Here is an 18,076-nt window from a genome sequence, read left to right as displayed (position 1 = left end):
ATTACATACTGCTCCATGGATAGCAGGCTGGCATCTCTCTCTGCCTTTTTCCTGTCTCTCCCTTTTGAATTTCCCACCTGCCTCTAATCTGCCTTGCCATAAACCAAACAGCTTTATTTATCAACCAATCAGAGCAACACATATTTGTTGTATTGAGCAACACTCAATGCCTTACTAGATCTAAAGGAAAATACTTTTTTGATTGTGTTTTACAATATTTCTGCTCCATGAATAATTATTTCTAACGGTTTTAAAATGATGGCAGCTGGGCTGGAGAGATGGCTCAGCAGTTAAAGGCTAGACTCACAACCAAAAATATAAAATGATGGCAGCCACAACATGTAGATTAAAAGCTGAAAATTTGAACAAACCACATTTAGCGCTGTTTTATAATCCCAGATTTTCAAGAGATTCAGGTAGGAAAACCATGGATTTAAGGCCTAACTTGACTACAGAGTGAGTTTAAGGCTTGTCTGAAAGTTCAAAGTGAAAAAAAGAGTAGGTTTAGCTTGATATCAGTGCACTGTCTTAGACTGAGTTCATTTCTAAATACCATAAAAACTTGAATGAATGATTAATCAAATAAATAATCCTAGTATGTGTTACTCTTTAATTGTTTACATTGAAAACTCTAAAGTAAACATATTTGTTAGGGTATCAGTGCTTCAATAACAACATGAAATGTTAGAGGAGTGATAGAGTTGAGTAAACTCTCTGTACAATGGTAAAAGTTTTAGCTGCTGGGGTGAAACTAGTCCATTTGTCTAAGGAGCTTCCTCTGTGTTACCTTTCGAAAGGCTTCTTTCACTTCCTTGTTCCTCAAAGTGTAGATAACAGGATTCAGAGCAGGGGTGACCACAGTGTACATGAGAGCAGTAGCCTTGTCGGTGTCTGGGGTGTGTGAACTCTTGGGTTGGGCATAAGTGAACAAGGCAGTGCCATAGAAAAGAGAAACAACCAGAATGTGAGAGGAACAGGTAGAGAAAGCTTTGTGTCTGCCTGCTGCTGAAGGAATTCTCAAGATGGTCAGAAGGATGCGCACATAGGAGCACATAATGAAGAGACAGGGACTCATAATGAAGATCAGGGAAAAGATAAATAGCACAATTTCATTCTGGGAGGTATCCACACATGCCAGTTTCACCACAGGCATGATGTCACAAAAGAAATGCTGAATTTTTCCTGCTCCACAGAAAGGCAGAGTGAAGATCCATGTGATCTGGACTGCCTCCACCACTGTTCCAGTCATCCAAGATGCCCCAGCCAACTTCAAGCAAACCGAAGGGCCCATCCGCACTGTGTAATGCAGTGGGTAACAAATAGCCACAAAGCGATCATAAGCCATGGCAGCCAGCAGCCAGCATTCTGTCATTCCCAAGATGGTGAATACATACATCTGAGCTGCACAGGCTCCCACACTTATGGTCTTGGGATGCACCAGTAGGTGCACAAGCATCTGAGGCACCACACTGCTGATATAACACATCTCCAGAAAGGAGAGATTGATCAGGAAGAAGTACATGGGAGTGTGCAGGGAAGGGGTGGCCCAGATCACACAGATGATGATGAGATTTCCTCCCACAGTAAACAAATAGATAACCAAGAACACAAAGAAGAGGACAAGCTGCAGCTCTGCTAGAGAAGAAAAGGCCACCAAGGTGAATTCAATGCAGAGGGGCAGGCTTCCATTCCTCATGAGCTCAGAGTCAGACATCCGTGAAGACAACAGAGCAGGCAGATAGTTCCAAGGGACACAGTCAGCAGTGACCAGTGTCAATTATGCTCTGTAATGAAATTTCCACTATCAGTGTGCTAACAAAAGAACAGAGATATCTGAATGCCAGTGAGACAAACAACCCATTCAAGTAAATACATATTTCTGTTGTGGATCTTGTTCTGTTTTCACAGAAACTTGAATAAAAAGGCATCTAAGTAATGAATTCTAATTTTTACCTAGTAATTCACAAAGCTCTTTTACAATTTACATATGACAGTGTTTCAATTATAAAACAGTAGAAAATTAAATAAGGAAGTATCATGTTCTAATTATCTGACCTCTACAATCATCTCAACGGCTCCACTTAAGTATCCAACAGAAAGAAAGTCTATTCCAGTCACTTATTTAGCATTTATCTACATGACAATCTAATTCTGGCTTAAATAGAATATGTTAATGATTAGACAAATAAGAAACACAGACATAGAAAAACATACAAGATCTTCTCAACATTAATAAACTTTTTCAGGATATTGCAGCTTGGAGGACTGCCTAGAAGGAAAAGCTTCTTCTTGCTGTTGGTATTGTGTTTTACAATGCCAAATGACAACATGAATTATAAGCATAAGCAGCACTTTTATTTTTATGAGAGACCATAGGGATTATATACCTGTACTGTGTAATTATGTTAGTCTCAGGAGAAATATATTCAACAACAACACAAAGCAATGTTTCTTGTGCAACTTGACTTTTTTTTTAGTATATTTTTAGAGATAATCTATTACTATCAAGTATTTCATTGAAGACACAGTAAAGTAAAAGTTTCCAACTGATACCCATGATTCACCTGAATCTCTAAGGACTATGCTATAGCATCCTTTATGAAGCTCTATTACCCAGTTACCATTCAGATCTTTGCAATTCCAGTGGGTGTAGTTTAGAACACAAATGAAGTCCAAACAACGCACAAAGACATTCCCAGTCCTTCACTATCAATCTTTCATTTGGACTAGCATAAATGGTGTGAATGACCAATAACTTAAACTTCCCATTGAATTGGTTGATATATCTTAATGAAACAATTTTCTCTTAAGAAATGGACAGTTTAGGAGAAACAGACAGCAGGAAATAATCAAATTGAGGTCTGAAATCAATAATAGAAACAAAGAGAACAATACAAAGAATCAATGAAACAAAGAGTTGGTTCTTTGAGAAAATTAACAAGATAGACAAGCCCTTATCCAAATTAACCAAAAAGCAGAGAGAGAGCATCCAAATTAACAAAATCAGAAATGAAAATGGAAACATAACAACAGACAACAAGGAAGTCCAGAGAATCATCAGATCATACTTCAAAAACTTGTACTCTACAAAATTGGAAAATCTAAAAGAAATGTATGATTTTCTGGACAGGTACCACATACCAAGGTTAAATCAAGACCAGATAAACAATTTAAATAGCTCAATAACCCCTAAGGAAACAGAAACAATCACTAACCCCTCTACCCCCAAAAAGCACAGGACCAGATGGTTTCAGTGAAGAATTCTACCAGATTTTCAAAGAAGAGCTAAGCAAATACTCTTCAAATTGTTCCACACAATAGAAACAGAAGAAACATTACCAAACTATTTTTATGAGGCTACAGTTACCCTGATAGTCAAACCACACAAAGATGCAACAAAGAAAGACAATTACAGACCAATTTCCCTCATGAACACTGATGCAAAAATCCTCAATAAAATACTGGCTAACCAAATCCAGGAACACATCAAAAAAAATTATCCACCATGATAAACAAACTGAACACCATATAAACAAACTGAAAGAAAAAAAAAACATATGATCATCTCTCATTAGATGCTGAAAAAGCCTTCCACAAAATCCAACACCCCTTCATGATAAAGGTTCTAGAGAGATCAGGAATAAAAGAACATACCTAAACATAGTAAAGGCAATTTACAGCAAGCTGACAGCCAACATCAAATTAAATGGAGAGAAACTAAATGCGATTCCACTAAAATCAGGAACAAGACAAGGCTGTCTACTCTCCTCATACTTATTCAACATAGTACTTGAAGTTCTAGCTAGAGCAATAAGACAACAAAAGGAGATCAAGGAGATACAAATTGGAAAGGAAGAAGTCAAACTTTCACTATTTGCTGTATTGATATTGTGTTCCCCAAAATATTGTGCACCTAATAAACTTATCTTCGGCCAGAGAACAGAGCATGTACTAGATACAGAAGCCAGAAAATGGTGGCACACACCTTTGATCCCAGCATTCTGAAGGCAAAGATCCATCTAGATCTCTGTGAATTCAAAGCCACACTGGAAACAGTCAGGCCTGGTGACTCACGCCTTTACTCCCAGGAAGTGATGGCAGAAAACAGAAAGGTATGTAAGGCATGAAAACCAGGGACTAGAGCTGGTTAAGCTTTTAGGCTTTGAACAGCACAGTTCAGCTAAGATCTATTTGGATGAGGACTCAGTCTGAAGAAACAGGATCAGCTGAGGAATTGGCAAAGTGAGGTGACTGTGGCTTGTTCTGCTTCTCTGATCTTCCAGCATTCACCCAATACCTGGCTTCAGGTTTGTTTTTATTAATAAGACATTTTAAGATTCATGCTACATCTTGCAGATGATATGATAGTATACATAAGTTACCCCCAAAATTCTTCCAGGGAACTCCTACAGCTGATAATTTCCTTCAGTAAGGAGGCAGGATACAAGATTAACTAAAAAAAAATCAGTAGCCCTCCTATATACAAATGATAAATGGACTGAGAAAGAAATCAGAGAAACATCACCCTTTACAGTAGCCACAAATAATATAAAATACCTTGTGGTAACTTTAACTAAGCAAGTGAACAACATGTATGATAAGCACTTTAAGTCTCTGAAGAAAGAAATCAAAGAAGATATCAGAAAATGGAAAGATCTCCCATGCTCACGCATAGGTATAATTAACATAGTGAAAATGGCAATCCTACCAAAAGCAATCTACAGATTCAATGCAATCCCTATCAAAATACAAACACAATTCTTCACAGACTTGGAAAGAAAAATACTTAACATTATATGGAAAAACAAAAACCCCAGGATAGGTAAGGAATCCTCTATAATAAAGCAACTTCTGGAGGCATCATGATCCCTGACTTCAAACCCTACTATAGAGCTATAGTAATAAAAACAGGTTCGTACTGGCATAAACATCGACATATGGACCAATGGAATCAAACTGAAGACCCTGACATTAATCCACATACCTATGAACATATGATTTTTGATAAAGAAGCCAAAATAGTACCATAAAAAAGAAAGCATCTTCAACAAATGGTGCTGGCATAACTGGATGTCAATATGCAGAAGATTGCAAATAGATCCATATCTGTCACCATGCACAAAACTCAAGTCCAAGTGATTCAAAGACCTGAACATAAATCCAATTACACTGAATTTGATAGAAGAGAAAGTAGGAAGCAGTCTCTCACTCAGTGGCACAGGAGACCACTTCCTAAATAAAACACCAGTAGCATAGACACTAAGAGCAACAATTAATAAATGGGACCTCCTGAAACTGAGAAGCTTTTGTAGAGCAAAGGACATGGTCAATAAGACCAAACAACAGCCTACAGAATGGGAAAAGATCTTCACCAACCCCAAATCTGACAGAGGGCTGATCTCCAAAATATATAAAGAAATCAAAAAGCTAGACTTCGTAATACTGAACAATCCAATTAAAAAATGGACTATAGAGCTTAACAGAGAATTCTCAAAAGAAAAATCTCAAATGGCTGAAAGACATTTAAGGAATTGTTCAACAGCCTTAGTCATCAGGGAAGTGCAAATCAAAACAACTCTGAGATACCATCTTATGCCTGTCAGAATGGCTAAGATAAAAAACACTGATTACAGCTTATGTTGGAGAGAATGTGGAGCAAGGGAAACCCTCCTCCACTGTTGGTGGGAATGCAAACTTGTACAGCCACTCTGGATGTCAGTATGGCGGTTTCTCAGAAAATTGAGAATATGTCTTCCTCAAGACCCAGCTATACCACTCTTGGGCATATACCCAAGGAATGCTCATGCTTACCACAAGGACACATGCTCAGCTATGTTCATTATCAGCATTATTCGTAATAACAAGAACCTGGAAACAACCTAGATGCCCTTAAACTGAAGAATGGATAAAGAAAATGTGGTACATATATACAATGGTGTACTACTCAGCTGTAAAAAATATTGATATCATGAAATTTGCAGGCAACTGGATGGAACTAGAAAATATCATCCTGAGTGAGGTAACCCAGACTCAGAAGGACAAATATAGTATTCACTCACTCATAAGTGGATACTAGATTCGAGGGAAAGGATGGCCAAACTACAACCCACAGCTCCAGAGAGGCTAGCTAACAGGGAAAGACTCTAGGAGGGACACCTGGATGGCCCAGGGAAAGAGAAGTGGATGAGATCTATGTGAGAGGACTGGGAGTGGAGGGTTATTGGTGGAGGGTGAGGAGTGGGGCATGAGAACATAGGGAAATAGGAGGGTCAAGCTGGAACAGGGCCAGAGTGGGAGGATAGAGAGGGAGATACCATGATAGATGAGGACATCATGGGAAAAGGAAGAGGCAGGGTGATGGGGAGGCTCTCAGGAATTCACAAGGATGACCTCCACCTTGGAGTGCTGGCAGTGGTCTAGAGGGTACCTGTACTGGTCTACTCTGGTGACCAGTCTAGTGATACCCTAACCATTATCATAGAGCCTTTGTCCAGTGACTGATGGAGGCAGATGCAGAGATCCATGGCCTGGCACCAGGCTGAGCTCTGGGAATCCAATCAATGAGAGAAAGGAGGGATTCTGCAGGCAGAAAATGTCAAGATCATGATGGGAAAATGTGCAGAGATGACTGGCCACACTAGTGGAAGCCCACGAACTGTAGACTTGTGGCTGTGGAGCCCCCATGGGACTGGACTAGGCTATCTGTATATGGAAGACTGGCTCGAACTGTTTGGGGGGCCACCCAGGCAGGGGGATCGGGATCAATCCCTGGTGCATGGGCAGGCTTTTGGGAGCCCAGTGCCTGCGGTGTGAGGCCTTGCACAGTCTTGGTGCAGTGGGGAGGGGCTTGGACCTACCTAGGCTCAGTGTGCTGGGCTCTGCTGACTCCCCATGGGAGACCTTGATTTGGGGACGTGGGGATGTGGGGTGGCTTGGGAGGGAGGTGGGATCTGTAGGTGGTATGTCGAGTGAGTAGAAAATTTCTTAATAAAGAAAAATGAACAAAAAAGAAAGAAATGAACAATTTGAGGTCTGGCATCACAGACCAGTGGGTAAATAAATCTGAGGGGTGCGATGAGAAAACAGACTCAAATACAAAGCAAGGTAGATGTGCTGCAGATCCGCTGCTGATCCAGCTTCTGTTCTCCTTAAGGCTGATGGGGACCAACTGCAAACTGCTTCTGCTGCCTCCTGACTCAGTCCCCTTTCCCCAAGAGAGAGCAGGACTCTCTCTCTCTTTCCTCTTAAGCGGTCACATATGCAGACAAGAAGCCACGCCCCAAGGCTTGTACCACAAAGCTCTTGGTGAAACGAATCCCCACAACAGAAATCTGCTGTAATAACTTGATGACCAGAAAGTTTAACCCTTCAACCAATATGGTAGATGGTGAGGAAGTCACCACACATGCTCATGTGTACACAGCACACACACACACACACACACACACACACACACACACACACACAACAAATAAGTAATTACAATATTTTTTAATTCAATGTTTATGCTTTGGTTAAAGTATGTCATTTCACTGACAGCCAACATCCTCTGGTACTTCTGGTACTATCATAAGAACTAAAAGCAAAAGAAAGGAACAGTGAGAAACCAAGTTTGAAGGTATTATCTTAGGTAGATCTGCTTCTACTTCTTCTACAGCTACCAACTGCAGTCAAACACTGGAATTTTTAGAAGAGAGAAGTCTCAAGGGAGAGAATTATTCAAGAAGAGAAAGATGCATGAGTCGATAGATACACAAATTGAGATGCATTGAACAGATAGTACTGGGATTTCTATAGAATTGACTCACATGTTTAAGGAGACTAAGATGTTCCACAACAGACCATCTATATGCTGGAGACACTGGGATGTTGGTTCCAGCCCAAAGGTCTCATGAACAGAAAAACTGGTCATGTAAGTTTTCAGTGTGAGACTGGAAGTTTGAGAATCTGAAGATATAATCATAAGCCACTAAAGCCAGAGACCTTGCAGTTTTCATATCCAAGAAATTAAAAAGAGTGTATCCACACTCAAAGAGATACTCAGATTGGCATTCCCCTATCAGATTTCTATCTCTCTGAGCTTTCCACAACTTCAGATAATTATAATTGGCCTACATTGGATGTGGCTCTTACTCTCTCCATTTGCAATATATATATATTATATAATTTCCATTACTTTTTTGTTTTAAAGTTTTATTTACTTTCTCCTTTTATCAAAACTAGATATTTCTCTCATACAATATATCCTGATTAAATTTCCCCTGCCTCTGCTTTTCCCAGTTCCTCCCCCACCTCTCTTCCAATCTGGATCCACTCCCTTTCTGTATCTCATTAGAAAAGAACAAGCTTTTATGACATAACAACAAAACATAACAAAATAAAATATAATACAATAAAAACCCATCACATTGAAGCTGGACAAGACAAAACAGCAGAAGGAAAAGAATCCCAAGAACAAGCACAAGAATCAGAGACTCACTCATTCACAGACTCAGAGTCCTATAAAAATACTAAATTGAAAGCTATAATATATGCAGAGGAGCTGTGTTGGCCCTGTGTTTGCTGCTTCAGTCTCTGTGAGTGTCATGCCTCATCTAGATTCATCTCCAGTTCCATTCTGTCCCTGGAAGGCCCACCTGTTCTCTCCTGACTAGCTATTGACCATTCAGCTCTTTATTAAACCAATTGGAAGGTACATTGGCAAAGACATATCTTCACAGTGTACAAAAAGATTATCCCACAGCAACTAATATTGTAAACCTATGCAAGTATCTATTGCTGGAGAGATCATGTACCCTAGAGAAGAAACTACTACTAGCATTTTCTTAAATCAGTATAACTTCTAACTATACTCTAAACACTTATTATATCCACAGGTAAGAGTAGGCATTAGCCCTCATCAAAGAAGCTTCATTTTGCAGCAGACAGAGGTTAGTGCAGAGATTCACAACTGGTCAAAATTCAGAGTAAGTCACCATGAAGTGCCCAACCCCAATTAGTTCATCTGTAACACAACCCCTACACCTAAGGTTCAGGGACTCTTGCAGAATAATGGGTAGAAAGATTGTAGGGGCCAGAGGACTAGGATAGCCACTGAGAGATAGTGTCTATGAGACACAAAAGGCATGATGTACCCATGAAATCTCAACAAGATAGTTGCCTAAACAAGACCTGCATAATGACAACACCAATTGACATGCCAACAGGAATGAGAGAGCAATTTTACAAGGCCCCACCCCTGAATGAAAATCTGTAAGATAGTATCTGCTCAGAAAGAGAGAATCGTTTTCCCCACATGATCCTGGGAAATAGCTGAAATAGCTTATAGGTTGATAGGTTAGCCTGTAACAAATGGTCAGTGTTGAATGCATATGCGTACAACAAACAACACTATATGAACTCAGTAGGTTTCAAGAAATTGTCATGAATCTGAAAAGGAATTATGGAGTAGAAATGGAGGAATTGACAACAAAAGCAAGAGAGGTAGAAATTATGTTATTACAAGTATCTTATATGAATTTTAAAAAATAAAAATATATATTAAAATTCTAATTTCACTTACGTGGACCCAGAGAGAAGAAATTTATCAATGTATTATCTCATCTATTACTTGTATCACCTTATCTATTGATAGGAGTAACTGCAAAACTATAAAACAATATTATTTTCCTTCATTTTGCATTAGCATTTTAGAAATGTAAAAGACTGCCAAATTTCTTGCTCTTTATCTTATCTATGTATTTTTTGCAATGATAATGTTCAAACCCAGAGCACTGGTCAGTCTAAATTTTTTTTTTCAAACATAGGGTTTCACTCTGTAGCTCTGACTGTCCTGGAACTCTCTCTGTAGACTTGGTTAGCCTCAATCTCACAGTGCCTCTCAATTACTGGGATTAAAGGCATGTGTTACTATATCTGGTTGTGTAAGTTTTTTATATGCATTTATTTTATACATCTCTGAAGCCAAGGCCACTGTGATGTAGCAACATTTCCTGGGCAGGTGCTCTTCTTCTATATAAAAATACTAGGCATGAGCCAATGGGTGAGCCAGAAAGTAAACCAGCAAATATTTTTTCTTCAGGTCCCTGTCTTTGGGTTCCTGTCTTTAGGTTCTTGCCTCAAGTTCCTGCACAGACTTTTGCTTTTGATAGATTCTGACCTGGCAGTGAAAGCCAAGTAAACCATTTTCTCTCCAAGGTCTTTGGTGTTTTATAATAACAATGAAAAGAAAACTAAATCGGTCTGGAAGCAGAGCTTGTAAATGGATTTGGGTAGCTAACTGAGGAACTTTCCTAGCAAAGTGATGAAACTTATACAAAAAGTGCTTGTGTGTGTGTGTGTGTGTGTGTGTGTGTGTGTGTGTGTGTGTGAGAGAGAGAGAGAGAGAGAGAGAGAGAGAGAGAGAGAGAGAGAGAGAGAGAGAGAGAGAGAGTTGAGCCAATAACTTAAACAAAGAGGAATCAGGACTTGGTAGCTTTGGGAAATCCTTATAATACTAACAAATTAGAAGTGACATAATTTATTAGTTAAAATGAGTTTTGAGTCAGAATTCCATAGTCTCCCTTTGGGGTAAAATGTTGTTCAATTAACAGTAGTCCTTTACAATGTCCCAGGGATCATTTCCCCAAGGTTAGTTACATTTTTAAGTATTGTTACTAAAACATATTCACCATTTAGTGCCAAAACAAAGCAGGTTAGTTCATCTAAGCCTTTTGTTTTATTGAAGACTGAGCTATTGAAAATTTCAAGTTCTGTTATCATTACCCTTTGACAAATTGGTTGGACTTCATATTAAATGAGAAATGTGAGCCATTAGTTGGTAAGATACATCCAGAGATTTCTTTGTAATTTCTTTTGCCCCTCAACTTCAATTTTTAAACATATTATTTTATATTGCATTCCTGTATTGCAAAAATATTCTAAGAAAAATAATGGAAATGTTTAATTAGAGAATATCAAATAACTTTGTCCTGCATTAAAATAAAACAAATGATGGGACACTTGTATTACCTGGAAAGTCATGGAATGCTGAAAATTTGGTTACTTTAAATAAGTATTAAGATTTATTTTATTTTATATTTTATTAAAATTTGATTTGAATTGATTTCATTGATAAAGCAATAGTGATGTACATAAGAAGCACTTTGGACTTTAATCACACAAGCATGTGCAGTTCAGACACCAAGGTATTTGTTCATATGCATGCAGGCTTGTTAGAAGTCCTGCTGTTTTGGGGGGAAATCCTAAGACCGTCACATCAGCTTCATATTGTATGTACTCATAGGTTTCATAGGTATTCATCACATAACAACATTGAGTCAAAATTATTTTTATAAAAAAAATACAGTTTTCCAAAAATCAACTAGAATGAGAAATAAAATTTTATTTCTTGTGTTAAAAGGTCAATGAATTGTTTAGTGGGTCACAAATAAATGTTTCAGCCTCAGTAACATATAACTAATTAAATTAGGATCCAATACTCTACTGAGAGCAAGAATGTATTTTATGGATTTTTATTGTTTGTTATTTATTGTTACTTATTTTATTTAAGATGGTATCTATATTGATGAATGCTTTTGATATATCTTATCTTGATTTTTTACTAGAAATTGTCTAAAATATGACTTGTGAAAACCACTCCAGAGTCACTGAATTTGTTCTTCTGGGATTCACAAGCAACCCTGACATGCAGGTTTCCCTCTTCGTTTTGTTTCTGGCCATCTATTCAGTTACATTGCTGGGGAATTTTCTCATTGTCACAGTTACCAGTGTGGACCCTGCTCTTCAAACACCCATGTATTTCTTTCTGCGAAACCTATCACTGCTTGAAGTGTGTTTTACTCTAGTCATGGTGCCAAAGATGCTGGTAGACCTAGTGTCAACAAGGAAAGTCATCTCTTTCGTGGCCTGTGGCACCCAGATGTACTTCTTCTTCTTCTTTGGCAGCTCTGAATGTTTTCTCCTCTCTATGATGGCTTATGACCGCTTTGTGGCCATCTGTAACCCTCTCCGTTATTCTGTCATAATGAATAGGTCCCTGTGCTTGTATATGGCCATAGGTTCTTGGCTGTCTGGTGTTCCTGTGTCCATGCTTCAGACAGCTTGGATGATGGCTCTTCCTTTCTGTGGGCCCAATTCTGTAGACCACTTTTTTTGTGATGGTCCTCCTGTCTTAAAATTAGTTACTGAAGATACAACTACATATGAAATGCAAGCACTTGCATCCACTCTTCTCTTTATCATGTTTCCATTTTCTCTCATTTTGGTCTCTTATACCCGCATTATTGGGACCATTTTGAGGATGCCATCTGCTACTGGTCGCCAGAAGGCATTTTCTACTTGTTCATCACACCTTATTGTGGTATCCCTCTTTTATGGAACAGCCAGCTTGACTTATCTAAGGCCTAAATCTAGCCAGTCTCCTGAGAGCAAGAAACTTGTTTCTTTGTCTTATACTGTCATTACACCTATGTTAAACCCCATCATTTACAGCCTAAGGAACAATGAAGTGAAAGGAGCAGTCAAGAGAACTATCACTCGAAAGGTCTTAAAGAAGTTAGATCCATTATAAAATCCTTCATGCAGAGCATTTCTTAGCAAAGTGGGAATACAGCATTCACCCACATTTCAGGGAAAGGAGTGGATGATTTTTCTTGTTTCATCAGAATAACTTCAATATTGGGCTCATCCCAGGCCATTGATCAGAGTCCCCACAAGGAAGAAATGGAACTCTCAAGTTGAAGTAGTTGAGGAAAAGATTTTAAGCAGACCATTTAAAAACTGTGGGAAAGTTTATGTGATTGCCACTCAGGTCATATGATGGAAATTGGACACCCTTTGGCCTGAAGTGGTAAGTGTTTTTATTAATTGTACATATGCAGATATTCCTCAGGACATGATATACGAAAAAAACTACAGGAGCTCTGCACCAAAAAACAGCAGTGATCCAAGTCTTATCCTGTTTTTATTTTAAATATATGATTGCTTCTATTCTACCCCAAACCAAATCTGAAGCAGAGTAAAATGGTCTTTGACTCAGTATATGAAGACCAGACTTTTAGGGGATGAAGCCAGATGGAAAAGGGTAACAAATATGATGCAGAGTAAATGTAAATATCTATCACAAACATGTGATCTATGGTTAATGAGATAGAAGAATGTAATGTGGTTTATGTAATTTTTTTATTAATGTAGATTTTCTAAAAAATGAGATTTACAGATTCAAGGAATTCATAATGCAAACTCTTAATGTGAATTCCATACTTAAATGAGCCTTTAAAATAAAATTATCTTAGAATTAAAATTTGATTGTATAATTATGGACTTTTTGCTCAGAGACTAAGTTAGGTATTAGTTATTTACTAATCACCCGTTTTTATAATTCAAATAAAAATATTCACAGTACACCATGGCACAAAAGCAGAACAGAGACCTGCTGAAAGGCATGCTGATGTAGTTGGTGCAAATGTTATGGGAGTTATCAACCACTTCGGATTGGATTTAAGGTCCACTCCGTGAGACGGACCTCATAATGGCCAATGCTAATGTGGCTAATTACCTGAGAATAGATAGGTCACACGCCTAAGGGAAAATCTGCTGTGATTATTCTGCAAAACAAACGTAATGATAAAATGGTTCCTAATGATACATTGCTATACCCATAGACCAGCGCCTTGCTCATAAGAAGAGCTTTTTCTTGCAGTAAATGGGATTTAACACAGAGACCCACAACTGGACAATGTGTAGAGAGTGAGAGACTTTGGAGTATTCAGTCCTAAGTAGGATGTCTTCATCAAACTCCTTCTTCTCTCAAGGCTTAGAGATCTATGGGAAGAGGAAGTAGAAAGATTGTAAGAGCCAAAAAGGATGGATGACTCCAAGGAAACAGCATCTCCCAGACACAGCACTGAAGCACATATGAACTCACAGAGACTATGGCAGCACACACAAGACCTGCACAGGTTCAAACCAGGCAGCCTCCCAGGACTGAGAGGTGGAGGTAGATTTGTGGCCTCATAACAAACCAGGAATCTGTTTGTAACTGATTTATGCAAGCAAAGGGAAATTCAGTTTTCTGTAATGGAGTACCACTGAGTATATCAATCATACTCCAGGACAGGCTCAATGCTGAGGAGTAGTTGGCCAACACAAAAGGAACTTCATGTTTTGGGGGTTTGTTTTGTTTTGTTATGAGCTTTTTGTTTATTTTTGGCTTTGTTTTTGCCTAATTGGTTCTGTATTTATTTGAATTTCATTTTTGTGTTCCTTTTGAAAAGGAAAGAAAGAGAAAGAACATAAAGTTGATAGGGGAGGAGGATCTGGGAGAAGATGGTGAGGAAAAAAACACTATAAAATATATTGTAAAAAATGTTTAAATTAAAATAATAGCAATATTACAAATGTGATTTACTGTGATAATACTCCTGAGGCAAATCGAGTGGTAAATTCTACTGAATTTTTGTTTTTCATGAGAGAAAATTAGTATCAAATAGTATAAGTATAAATAGCTTGACAAAGCAGAATTACTGAGAGATGACTGCTTCTCAATTTAATTCTGTTCTTCTTGAATTTTAAATCCATTACATTAATGTCATAAGTAGCTTCAGTAACATTTTTATTATGATAAAGCTACCACCTAAATTAGCTTGACATTGAAAATACCATGCAGTTTCATTAACACTGGATAAAATTCCACTGTATATACATACCACACCTCTTCATAACCCATTCACTTGTTGATGAATATTTTCACACACAAAAATATGATTGAAGCTGGAAATTACTCTATTAAGTGGAGTAATCCAGACTCAGAAAGATGTAGCCCATGTATCTTTGCTCATATATGGGTCCTAGATTCTAGGTTTTATATACATGTATTTATGTGAAAAGGAGTGTGGATATAGACCATGAAACTAGAAATGAGACCTGGAGGGTGAATACAGTTGTTAGGGACAGGAGATAATAAATAGAATGCATGTGAAATGAAACTAGAGAGTAGAGTACTGGGGAAGGAAGGATACAGTGTGGATGAGTGTGGAAGATGTGGGAGAAGAAGGGGAAAGATTAACCAAAGCAAATTATGTATGAAAATTACAACTTGTTACCTTGTATTCTAACTAGCAAAAATTTAAATATAAAAATAATAGAGACAAAATAGTGATATGAGCCAAATTTAATTTTGGAAACTCGGTACAAACATATTGGTTTAAATACAAGAGTTGTATATGATGATATTTCCCCCTCTATAATTATCACTTAATGTTTATCTTAGTTATTTCAACCAGTAATTACCATCTATCATGTTTTGTCAATTTCCCAGAAAAGTTACCATGAATTTGTAAGTTGTGATGAATATTTTAGTTTTTGATATAATGAAGTATTAGTTGAGATTGGAAATGTATGTTCTTTAAATCATTCTCTGACATTTAATTTTGAAAGCCCTAAGAGAGTTCCAAGGAATTTTATTAAGGCCAGGCAAAATTCTATCACAATGATTTCTATCTAAATGCAATTTTTGAACAGAATTCAGAATGGTAAGATAAAATTCGTAGTGCACAAGTATTTTAAAATGTGTGTTTATGTCTAACATAGTAAAATTTAGATAATGTGTGAAAAATAAGAATGTACGTAACACATGGCAAACAATATCTGAATTTAATATCAAAATTTATAATGCATACTCCATATCAAATGTTTTATGTGTGTATATGTTACATATTGACTGAATAGTAAGATTAATTTCTTTCTGTTATATGCAAACAAAAATTTTAACTAGTCATGTACTTACTGCATATTTAGAAATTAGGGAGGAAAAGTATATATTTTGAGGCCCATAATTCCTAGAATTTTACATTAATTTGACTTACTATATTTCACCTGAACTGAAACTTCATTTGCCTAGAGCTGTAATTATCAACTTTTGGGGGAGTCGCATATCAGATTCCTGCATATCAGATATTTACATTACAATTCATAACAGTAGCAACATTACAGTTATGAAGTAGCAACAAAATAATTTTATTATTGAGGGTCACCACAATATAAGGAATTGTATTAAAGGATCACAACATTAAAAAGGTTGAGAACCACTGCTCTAGAGGAAGTAGAGATGGATCTACATATATAACAGAGGTGGTTTTTGTTTGTTTGTTTGTTTGTTTGTTTGTTTGTTTTGTTTTTCATGTTCTCTTCTCTGTTTATGAGTATCATCAGTGATCCAAGCTAAGCTGTGTAAGAATAAATTGCCTGGTATTATTATTGATCAATTCCAAAGCAATGGCTTTGATTCCAAAACAATATCTTTTATTAAACTTGCTATTTTTTTCTTTTTTTAAAAATTCTTCTTTCATACATTACTTCAGATGTTTCTCCCTCCTTCCCCTCCCCCAGTCTCCTCCCAGCCACATCCCCTCTCCCCAGAACCATTTCTCTTTCATCTCCACTCAGATTTTATTTGTTATGTTTAGAACGATTTATTCCCATTGGTAAGTACCATGAAAATAACATTTTGCCCTAGAAAGTATCTCGCTAGGAGGGGCTTAAGTCATTACTTATTACTTTTTTTCTAATTTTGAAAGTACTTAAAGTTATTTTTAATTAGCTTAGAAAACAGTAGGCATCCTTAGGGCATTTTCATACCCTGATTTTGTTCATCTTCATATCCTTCCCCTCCTTCAATGGCCCCATTCCTGCTTAAACCCTTTGAATCCCAGTATTTCCCCTTCCAATTAGTTACCATATTTCTTCTACCACTTTCCCCACCCTCCCTTAAAGCCCATTTCCATCTTAGGACTCTTTCTAGTTTTTAGCATCTATACACACTTACTCCCATAAATAACGCATGTGAAAATTAGAAGTTAGGATCCTTTATGAGAAGGAACTGTGGTGTTTGTCTTTCTAAACCTGATGTATAGGCTGATTCTACTTTCTATTGTGAATAGAACAGCAGTACTTAAATTTTTTAAAGTATTTTTAAGTATATGTGGCAATTTACTGACCAACAATACATTTTATTTAAATTTTCTGTCTGTATTTTGTATAATTATATATATTAAATCCAATTAAAAACAAAAACAATTAAAAACAAGGACTTTCCAATATCCTTCACCAAGGCCCACACAGTATATTTTGTCATACTGTTCTCTAGCTCTCTTTCTCAAAACATTTTTCAATATGATACTGATGTTACACGTTTTCTAAAAGTAAGTACATTGATGAGCCATTGAGGTGCCTCAGTGGGTAAAGCTCTGTGCTGACAGACCTCATTTTCAAAATTTGATTACTGGTATCCATGTGCTGTAAGGAGAGAACCACCTCATTCACATTGTCCTATGTCAACAACACCCCCAAATGAATATAACAAAAATAAACTACATTGCAACATAGACGACCTTAAGCACATCACATTTAGGTTTTGTTTGTTTGTTTGTGATTTAAATTAAGACATCAACAGTAGCACAACACAATTTGCTAAGCTAATGCCAGAAGCCAGTTTTGTCAACTTTTACACAAATGATTTTTGGAGGGGAGAGAAAGTTTAGAGTCCAATTCAAGGTAACCTGTTGTGTCCAGTATTAAGATCTCTGTATGCTCTAATGTGAATGATTCCTTGGTATTCTGTATCCCTCAGGACTTCCTTGCTTATAAAGAATACCAGTAGTTATTTTGTGAACAATGTAAGTGATACCTGTCCTTAAGTTTGCTGTTACTTTTCTATGATAAGACTGTGTTTACGAATTTGAAGTTACAGCAGAGCTACTGTTGTGCCCTTGGTGCCTCAGCTTTTTGTTCTGTTACTCACAGAAAGTAACCTGGATCATTTGGTTGGTGTTCTGGCTTGAGTGAACAAAATATAATCAAAAATATTTTAAAATAAAAGTCTGTTTTTAAAAGATAATTTAAAATAAAATGCCTCATTTATTGGAGAATGGTATTTACAATCAAAGGAACTTTAGAAGTTCTCATTAAAATCAGACTGCCACCATTTCTAGCTTTTTTTAAAGGATGGAGTTAGGAAATACAGCCATATACATATACACATTTGTCTATCTTTACAACTGCTTTTCTAAAGTCTATG

The 18,076-nt window shown here is 37.1% G+C and overlaps 2 protein-coding genes across 2 annotated transcripts; one reads left to right on the top strand and one right to left on the bottom strand.

Moving 5' to 3' along the window:
• Nucleotides 1–751: 751 nt before the first annotated feature.
• Nucleotides 752–1,714, bottom strand: LOC102924933 (olfactory receptor 10A2-like). The gene has a single exon (XM_006996616.1). The coding sequence runs from the start codon at nt 1,712–1,714 to the stop codon at nt 752–754; it is 963 nt and encodes a 320-aa protein (XP_006996678.1).
• A 9,906-nt stretch (nt 1,715–11,620) lies between these two features.
• Nucleotides 11,621–12,571, top strand: Or10a7 (olfactory receptor family 10 subfamily A member 7). The gene has a single exon (XM_006996617.1). It carries the CDS (start codon nt 11,621–11,623, stop codon nt 12,569–12,571), a length of 951 nt encoding a protein of 316 aa, XP_006996679.1.
• Nucleotides 12,572–18,076: the final 5,505 nt, after the last annotated feature.

Source organism: Peromyscus maniculatus, chromosome 18 (genome assembly GCF_049852395.1).
Source record: "Peromyscus maniculatus bairdii isolate BWxNUB_F1_BW_parent chromosome 18, HU_Pman_BW_mat_3.1, whole genome shotgun sequence".
Taxonomy (NCBI): Eukaryota; Metazoa; Chordata; class Mammalia; order Rodentia; family Cricetidae; genus Peromyscus; species Peromyscus maniculatus.
This window is presented reverse-complemented; position numbering and strand designations above follow the sequence as displayed.